Source organism: Electrophorus electricus, chromosome 17, assembly GCF_013358815.1.
Source record: "Electrophorus electricus isolate fEleEle1 chromosome 17, fEleEle1.pri, whole genome shotgun sequence".
Taxonomy (NCBI): Eukaryota; Metazoa; Chordata; class Actinopteri; order Gymnotiformes; family Gymnotidae; genus Electrophorus; species Electrophorus electricus.
Window position 1 is genome coordinate 4227826 of NC_049551.1, and position 8328 is coordinate 4236153.

Genomic DNA, 8328 nt, shown 5'->3' on the forward strand with positions numbered 1-8328 from the left:
GCAGGATCTGGTTGCGCTCATCATCACTCCCGGCCCACGACAGCGAGTCACCGACGGGCCGGCGGCACCGAGCGCACAGAAACACCGCGGGAGCGTCGCCGCCCGCCGCACCGTCCTCTTCCTCCTCCTCCACGCCCGGGCAACACTGTGAAACGACATACGTGTCGTCGCGACCAACTGCGCGTTCACTGATACGCGCCTCCATCCGAGAGGGACTGCAGCTGGCCATCTGAGTTGTCTGATCTGTTCGCCACTCAGTATTCCCACCGCCTCCTTTCCCCGCACCAGATCGCGCGAATTTTTTTATTTCTTCCTCCGTGGCTGAGTTATGAAAGGCATAAGACATACCGCCACCTACCGCACTGGGGTACTCGGTGCGAATAAATCCATATTATTATTGCTGTGTGCTTTAGTGCAATTCTCAAAGCACAATTTCATAACTAGAATCATGTAAAGGTTCCTTTGCTTTGAACTCTGCTAACAATGGAAATAACAGAATAAATGATAATCGCAAATTAAAAAGCGTGACAATGTATCAAGCCCTTTCCAAACGAAAATGCGACATTGTCAGTTTCACAATGAATAATAACTGTTCCGTTATATTCTATTCGATACTTTAGACTACAGTTAAACTGTTACTGTTTCAGTGTAAACTAGTCTATGGGGATCTCACTGGTTTCTGTGCCATCCCATACCGGACTACACGCCCATGACTGGGCGCTCAGGGCCACGCCCCCTGTGTCTTTCACAAGTTCAGCTATTCCTTTAAATATTAAGCATGACCGGATTTACGTTATGTGGACCAGAGCTCCTTCAGTGAACTCCAGTTCTAACGAGAAAGAGAGGAGAACACGCCTGACTCCCTTTGGCAGCAGCCTATATCGGGGGCGTGGGGCTTGTTGCGCACTTGTTATTTCCTTGTCCTGGGACGTTACTTTGCGACGTGATCCGCTGTCATCAGTGTCCAATCTCCAGGCTGGCGGTCTACATTTCCTAACAGCACATGTCCACAGCCAAATGCATTCGTAGCCCAAATACTTCACAGCTGTCAAGGACGTGGAAGACCCGATATGCTCCGTTACTAAGACGAAAGTCCTTAACAGGTGAGGGAGGCGTGCGATACTTTTTTATTGAGATTCTTGGCAAATTCCGCCCCCTCGAGGGCTGTAATGAAGCTTTGATGCAAACTACAAGTCATCGAACATGACCGCTACTGAGTGCATGACCTGCTGCAGTTCTCACAGACCTGGGTGGCTTATTCAAGTACTTTACGGTATTCTCATCCTCTGGACCACAGAGATGCACGGACTCTCTGACTTTTCAAGTTAGTAGGTTCATTCTCATTATAGTAATGTTAACCATGATGATGATAACGACATGATGATGGGAATTGTTTAATGAGTTGTTTTGTAGTGAAAAAGAGGTAAATAATTAAACTGAAAAAAAGGATGACTCTAATCACAGCGGATCACAGGAATCACACCGACTGTTGCATTGCAAAGACGAGAACAAAAAACTCCTAAGTCGTATGCTTCTCTATATCCCGTCTTCATACATCAGACTATTTATTTAGGATCATCAACACTCACTCAGCGCGAGCTTGTGACGGAGAGCGCGTGCTGCTCCGGTGCCCGCGCCACTCCACGATCTCCGTCGGGTCCGCGTTCTATGGGCAGAGGGAGGCGCGCGGCGACCCCGAGACAGCCTCGTGCCAGCGGCACGCTGCCAGCTGCTCCGCGTCCACTGCGTTGCAGGTGAGAATGCTTCCCAGAGTTCCCTCAAACGCATAGCAACTTTGCGCAGGATGTTTGAACGGATATAACTCGGGAATTGCCTTATAAATTAAACCCATTAAGGACGGTTTTTTTGTTGTTGTTGCTGTTATTGTTTTCTTGTTTTTTAAAGATGACACGCCATTAGGATATTTATTGGCAAGACAAAATGACAAAATAATCCTGAGATATTGTAGTTGTGATGGGACCGACATCCTTTTCACAGATATTTCTAATGTGCAAAGTTCTGTTAAGGTTTTCCTTTAGCTTAAATAAACACAGATCTTAAGCATTACAAGTAACCAGACTAAAAGTTCAAGTTATGCAGAAAAAAAGCTAAAACCCTTGCCTGAAACAGGACTCAGGGACAGTTTCACTTTCTCTCTCCGCCAGAAGATGTTGTTAGAATGCCAAGGCCACAGATACTGCCAGATTCTGGTTCATCCTCATTTGTTTGGCCGAGACCCTTGCCCTGGAACTCCCAAACACCTTCATGTCTCTTACAGCTGTAAGCCCAGTGAGTACTTTCCCCACACACTGCACAGTGTTCTTGGACTGTGTGCTCAAACATAGGCCCCATTCATCCCGCTGTGGTCTTTACCTTACAGCAGAGCATAAAAACAGGACGAGATGTGAGGGAGATCAGATGCTCCTTCACTGCAGGTATCCGAGAGTGCTGAACGTCTATTCTGCTGTGTACGGACGAGAGCAGGGAAACAGGGAGGTGTGTCTCAAAGAGGAGGAACAGACCCCACCCTTTGGTGAGCTTACCAGCCAGTCCAAACATCTAAACGAGTTGTAGATATCTGGAACTAATGGGATCTCTCAGCTGGAGTGATTAGGGATGATAAATCTCGCCATCAGGAGATGTCATTACGCAGCCCCCGTCAGGCGAGTTTGCAAGCAGGTACATCTGAGATTGCGTTTTTGAAACTGCTTGCTTGCTCCTTTTATGTTTATTTGTGTTTGTTCCGGCAGAATGTTTATGTCACGGGGCCTTAGATGTGGTGAGACGTGCATGTTACGGGAAGCAGCGCTGCCTGCTTCACATCGATGATGAGCATTTCCGAAACCCCTGCTTCCCTGGAACCAGGAAGTACCTCACTGTGCTCTACTCATGCAGTAGGAATATTTTCAAGTACATCTAGCCTATACTAACGGCCCCCCGCCCCAAAAAAAGAAAAATCCTAATTTATCTTTTTGAACTCAGTCTAACCTGCATTGCAGTCTTGAATGATGTTTGATATTTGAATCGTTTTAAGTGTGGGAAAATAAGGAACAGATTGTTACTTCCACAGGTCCATTTGCTGGCTTAACCATATGTTTTCTCACTGACGCACAATGCCATATTAAAAAAAGAATGATGTCCAGGAATAGACATCAAGGAAAGCAACTGGCATTTGGAAACTTTGTGGCCTTCCTGTAGGACTTCCTGTGATTGGTCTAAATGCCAAGCATTTCTGGCTGATTGGCACTGGATGCTTTTTTTTTTTTACATGAAGAATAGGATTACTCACAAGCCTTTGTCTGGAAGTGCCATGGAGATGCTATACTGCCATGCTAGCTTGGCTCATGACACAGAACCTTGGGAATTGCTAACATCTCGTGAGACAGAACCTTGGGAATTGCTAACAGCTTGTGCTATGCTGTTTAAACAGTTGATAATGGAGTTCATTTAACAGGAACTTATGCTTGTTCTAGCTTGCAGGGTTGTTTTTGTGATGAAGCTGTGTAGTAAAGTTTCTGAAGAAAATGTATGTTTGTCTAAGTAGAGCCCAACAAGTCAAAAAGTGCCTGATAAGAACAAAAGGGAGATTCAAAATGTGTAATAGAGTACTGAGTGTTAAATTACAGTTACTCCAATTTATAGATTTACAGTCACGAGGATTACTCATATTCTAAATCAATTTTATTTTTATACCTAGTACTTCTGTAACTTAAATAACACTTGAATCTCTACCAGTTCCACAGAGTTTACTCAAAGAGGCTGACCCAAACTATTTCAGAACTACCTCGCTACCCAGTGAGACCACAAAGCCAGGTAAAGACACATGAATGCATAACTTGGTGAGGTGACCTATGAGGTGATCATATGAGTGCGTGAATAAACCTGGATAATTGTTTACATCATGATTCCTAGGAGATCCCAGTTTGCCCAAACAGAATGGAATAAGGCCTATTGTGAGCAGCTCGCTTATGACATATGGCTACATTACAGGTAGGAACAAATATTTGCTACAGCTTCCCTTTATTATAATGTCCTCCACTGTGAGTTCATTTTAAACTGCAAGAAAGCTCAAATCTGAACTGGGGCCAGCCCACAGTGAATGTGTTTACATGCCCTCTAATATTCTGACTGTGAAAAGAGTCATGTATCTTCTTTGTTTCAATTAGCTTTGACCACATTAACCAGAGCCCAAATAACTTTCCTAATTCTTTGATTCAACAGCACACTTGCATGGTGGGATCACCTGAGTAATAGGAGTATTGTTGTTCATGTAAACACAGACACTTTAAAAACCTTTAGTGTGTTTTAAGTGTCTATAAGAGTAAGAAACAAACTACTTCAAAAGAAAGCTAAGACCTCTCACAGAAGAAAGCATTTTATCACCTTGATTGAGTGAGAAGTGACCTGGTGTAGTTTTCTCTTGTAGAGCACGTGGAGATGGCTGGCCTGCTCTTTGTCTCGAGTGTGTGTCTGGGGCTGTTCGTGGTCCTGCTGGTCGTCTCCGTGCGGATAACCTGTAACAGGCATCGCGAAGGAGCAAGCTGTTCGGATGAGAAGAGAGGCCTCCAGGAACCAAATACCGAAGATGACGACGGTGATAACGGCGAGGAAGAGGAGGGTTCAGAAGCGCTGACGGACAGCTCCACGGCAGACCTGGGCAGGAAGGTGTATTGTTGGGAAGAGGTGACGTACACCACCGAGGCGGCTGAGCTGATGGAGAGACTAGAACGTCGCGACATGATCATTCAGGAGATTGGCATGAACGCGTACATCAACGGAATGTCCTGCACCCTCCACTGCCCCAAACACATGCAGTAATTTAATAGTCTAGCTGTTTTGTTCCTACAGATGAATACATGTATGTGTGTCGACACTTTAGTGGTCAAAGCATTTAGAAGGATAAAGGACTCCTCAGGTGACCTGATCACTGTGTGGTCAGTAGACAAAAACTTGTGCACTTTACACATTAGCATAATGCATTTCCTACACTTGTTGTTAAAATGTTATTTCATACCAAATAAAATCCATTTAAAGTGTTGAAATCCCAGTGTGAAAGAACAAGGATGAGTCATACTTAAAAGGTAAAGGACTCTTTTATTTAACTTTCAAACCTACCAGCTTTAAAGACAATATCTAAAAATAAGTGAACATCTCTGACCATGAAAACAGTTTGAATAATGGAGTTCCTCTTTTGCACGATGTTCCACACTGCCTGCTTCTCAGCACTTTGCTGAGAGCACCACGCCTCACCACCCCAATGCCATTCCTATGGCCTTCAAGGGCCTGAAAGGTTCAGTAAACCTTACACACTCTGCATAACTGCACAGCCCTGGAGCCTGTGCAGCAACATCCTGTCCATAAACAGTATCGGGTTTCAGCGGCACGGGTGCCAGCATCATGGACAAAGAGAGGAAAGGTGTTGCATCCTTCTTTCAGTGCAGGCTGGGCTCTATGCCTTTAAAAATACTAAGAAAAGGCCACTTACAATTCAAAAACGACAAAAAATAAGTCACAGTTTGAAGATTTGAGATTCACAGCATTAAAAAAGTCATCTTTAATCATGTATGAGTGAAAAAGGCATCAAAATCTGCATACGTAATATGACAACAGTTCTGAGTCAAAGATGTTTGATTCTTTTTATCTTGGACCCCATTTGATATTTGTAAGTCCTTGAAATTGCCTCTTTAAAGCTTGCCTGTCAGCCCACTCAGACTGCAAATAGGAGTCGTCATCCGTTTCATCCAGCTTCTGCAAGGAAAGAAATCCATGGCAGTGAATGCAGTTCAGAGTTCATGGCATGAGAAAATAAGACAGCCACGTCAATTTCGTTATGTATCAATGAAGTATGATTAAGACCAACAGCCAAGTGTAAAAAGCAGGACCAGTGGTTTTTCTCAACCAGGAGCTGAATCTGACGCATTGGTGACAAAACAAAAACCCACAGCTTCAGACGTAATCTCACCTTGAGCTCTTCCTGCCTTCTGTAGTAGTGTAGCATCATCTGTTTATGCTCCTCTTCACTGACCACAGGCTCCCGAGATGGCGCCCCCTGGCCCCTCTGAAAAAAAACCATGGGAATTAATATCCGTCATATCTTTACGCCGGCTAATTTCCACATACATTGTGCTGTGGGCAGGTACTGTAACGTTACTTCACAAAAGTAATACAATCAAAAGGTAACCAAAAGAAATCAGATAGGCTGATTATCTTCTTCAGAGTACGGAGAAGGCAGTGTAAGAACAGTGGCCAGCCAGCTGGGGTCACCGAGATCCTGATAATAGCAGAAATAAGGGCAACACTCACTTTCTGGATTTTGACCACAATCTTTGTTTTGTCATTTTTTCCAATGTAATCTTGCAGTTTTTTGCCCCGCTGCATCTCTTTAGCTGCCCACCACAGCTGTCCCTCCTCCTCTGGGATCACCTTTAGGGAAGCCTGGGGAAAGTGCACTCTATCGTTCATTTTTCCACTCCTTACAAAGGGATGCATTCACTTTAGTATGCTAAAGTCAATAAGTGGCATGAACACTAGTTTAGTGCTATGTTGTGTTCAGATGTACTGGTCAAGGTTCCTGTAAACTCTATATAGCAACGGGTAACAAATTAATAAAGCCTTTGTGAAATGCCTAGTAAGGTAGGCTAGTACTTTAATAAAAGTGGTAAATAAGCCCAACATTAATACAAGGTTGGTAACCCAACCCTGATTGTTGTTAATACCTGTATTTATCATTCCCAAAAACTTTCACATGTCTGAAATGGAACAGAAACCTGTGTTCCAGAAAGGTCCTCCTGATTTTCGAGCTCCATCCTGATGGGATCGTGTGGCGGCAGACCCATGGGGTAAACAATCATGACTGCACCTCGCAGCTGGTCCAGAGCAGCTTTCACCATGTCCATGGTCACGCACACGTTAGCCTGCACTTGTTTCTTGAAGCACAAGGTGGAGAAGCATCAAATATCACGTGTATATACACCACGCAGGCAAAATGAACACATTTACTTGCCTGCTAACCACTTACTTTGGAGATCAAAGCTTTGGCTTCTTCCATAGTCTTTTTCAAAAGCTCTTTCATTTTTTTATTGGGAGCTGAATCAAGAAAAAAGAGTGAGCTCCAGGTTAACGGCAGTAAATAAACACCGAGAGCAGTGATCTTTGGCAGCACACGGCGCTTACCGCGTCCGTTCCTACGGCCAATGTCGTCCTTTTTGAACTCTGCCCCACCACTGGGGATGCATTTATCCTCCCATTCGTCCTTCAGTCTCAGGTCTGTGATCTGATCGTCGGTCAACCCTTGCATGTTCGGGGGAAGCGTGGTGCCGTGATCTGCAAGTTCTGGCATTTCTGTTGAAGTAAAGAAATCAGGAAACTTAAACCCCACGGGCAGTAATCAAGCTACTGTTTATGATAGAGCTAAGCGGTAGTATTTATTTTAGACACACGGCAGCATCGTAAAATGCACAAATCACCAGAGCAAATCCTGTCCACTTTCAGCCTTCCGTTGTAGATCTGTGCGACTTGCTGGATGAGAGTCTCGACAGAAACATCCACGGTGGTAGTGAAGAGAAACTGGCTCTCGTCTCCTCGTTTAATATGGAGCTGAACCATCCCTGCTAATGCGGTTGACTAGGGAGAAAACAGCTCATTAACTGAATGCGAATGTTGTTATTGACCTGGCTGAGCAGAGTAACTAACCTAGTTAGCTGGAGTTTGCTAGCGTTGTCATGGTACCCGGAACACTTCCTCCTGCTGCTAGAACTTTCTCCCACCCTGCTATTTTAAGCAATCTAGCGCTTTGCGTCGGAATAGGCATAAATCATAAAGAAGGGCTTATACACAAAAATATAAGGTTTTTTAAAAACAACATATGAATTTGAGATGATCAGATTGCTCCTTCTACCTCTCTAACGCCACCAAACACAGCTAGGTGACATGGTTCCCATACGGACTACACACAGCGAACACAGGCTGACAGCTTCCGGTCTGCGTGTGTCCTGTACAGCACCACGCCACTCTTTTAAGTATAACAGTGTTTAACAGGGAAAGGAAAAACATGCCGAGACTAACAATACGTGTACATTTCCATTTATTATTGCATACGTACAACACCAATTAATTTATACATTTGTGCACCTGAGTGTGCACTTGAATCATAGATTGAATACTAAGTGTTGAATTGCAGTCATGATTTGTGTACAGATACGGTTAACACCACGGGCTTCGCTACAGCTACAACGGACCACCAACCACACAAAAGGAGTCAACTGTTTCCAGTTAAACCCTTGCATGACTTAAGCACTAGCTTGTCACTTAGAATTAATGGTTTTCTTC

General features: G+C 44.3%; 3 protein-coding genes across 9 annotated transcripts in view; 1 reads left to right on the forward strand and 2 right to left on the reverse strand.

Moving 5' to 3' along the window:
* The window catches only part of mis18a (MIS18 kinetochore protein A), a 3444-nt gene extending 2991 nt beyond the window's left edge, over nucleotides 1-453 (reverse strand). The window contains exon 1 of the mRNA XM_027000916.2: nucleotides 1-453. This exon is cut by the window's left edge and continues 6 nt beyond it. Within this exon, the coding sequence (XP_026856717.2) occupies nucleotides 1-346 (346 nt within the window). The 5' untranslated portion in view covers nucleotides 347-453.
* A 276-nt stretch (nucleotides 454-729) lies between these two features.
* eva1c (eva-1 homolog C (C. elegans)) lies at nucleotides 730-5042 on the forward strand. Of its 6 annotated transcripts, XM_027000914.2 has the most exons (9): nucleotides 1013-1103; nucleotides 1236-1324; nucleotides 1561-1754; nucleotides 2166-2289; nucleotides 2381-2533; nucleotides 2751-2894; nucleotides 3736-3813; nucleotides 3913-3990; nucleotides 4427-5042. In XM_027000914.2, the coding sequence occupies exons 2-9, from the start codon at nucleotides 1300-1302 to the stop codon at nucleotides 4816-4818; spliced, it is 1188 nt and encodes a 395-aa protein (XP_026856715.2). In that variant the 5' UTR covers nucleotides 1013-1103; nucleotides 1236-1299; the 3' UTR covers nucleotides 4819-5042. The 6 variants fall into 6 exon arrangements, with proteins under 6 accessions (XP_026856714.2, XP_026856711.2, XP_026856713.2 ...); XM_027000913.2 differs by lacking the exon at nucleotides 1236-1324 and having other exon boundaries at nucleotides 730-1103; XM_027000910.2 differs by having other exon boundaries at nucleotides 1012-1324.
* Nucleotides 5043-5074: 32 nt separating this feature from the next.
* On the reverse strand, nucleotides 5075-7934 carry cfap298 (cilia and flagella associated protein 298). 2 transcript variants are annotated; one of them, XM_027000862.2, is made up of 8 exons: nucleotides 7693-7934; nucleotides 7467-7623; nucleotides 7174-7341; nucleotides 7019-7086; nucleotides 6768-6926; nucleotides 6304-6435; nucleotides 5963-6058; nucleotides 5075-5748 (listed from the first exon to the last, which is right to left on the reverse strand). In XM_027000862.2, exons 2-8 carry the CDS (start codon nucleotides 7603-7605, stop codon nucleotides 5638-5640), a joined length of 873 nt encoding a protein of 290 aa, XP_026856663.2. In that variant the 5' UTR covers nucleotides 7606-7623; nucleotides 7693-7934; the 3' UTR covers nucleotides 5075-5637. The 2 variants fall into 2 exon arrangements, with proteins under 2 accessions (XP_026856663.2, XP_026856662.2); XM_027000861.2 differs by having other exon boundaries at nucleotides 7467-7934.
* Between the last annotated feature and the right edge of the window lie 394 nt (nucleotides 7935-8328).

Excerpts from the sequence above, each read along its gene's own strand:
- eva1c (XM_027000910.2), top strand. The coding sequence starts at position 1,204 with ATGACCGCTACTGAGTGCATGACCTGCTGCAGTTCTCACAGACCTGGG. Across the intron at positions 2,534-2,750 it reads GGAACAGACCCCACCCTTTG|AATGTTTATGTCACGGGGCC; the intron begins GTGAGCTTACCA and ends TTGTTCCGGCAG. Across the intron at positions 3,814-3,912 it reads CAGTGAGACCACAAAGCCAG|GAGATCCCAGTTTGCCCAAA; the intron begins GTAAAGACACAT and ends CATGATTCCTAG.
- cfap298 (XM_027000862.2), bottom strand. The coding sequence starts at position 7,605 with ATGGTTCAGCTCCATATTAAACGAGGAGACGAGAGCCAGTTTCTCTTC. Across the intron at positions 7,342-7,466 it reads AGTGGACAGGATTTGCTCTG|AAATGCCAGAACTTGCAGAT; the intron begins GTGATTTGTGCA and ends TTACTTCAACAG. Across the intron at positions 6,927-7,018 it reads CCAAAGCTTTGATCTCCAAA|AAACAAGTGCAGGCTAACGT; the intron begins GTAAGTGGTTAG and ends TTGTGCTTCAAG.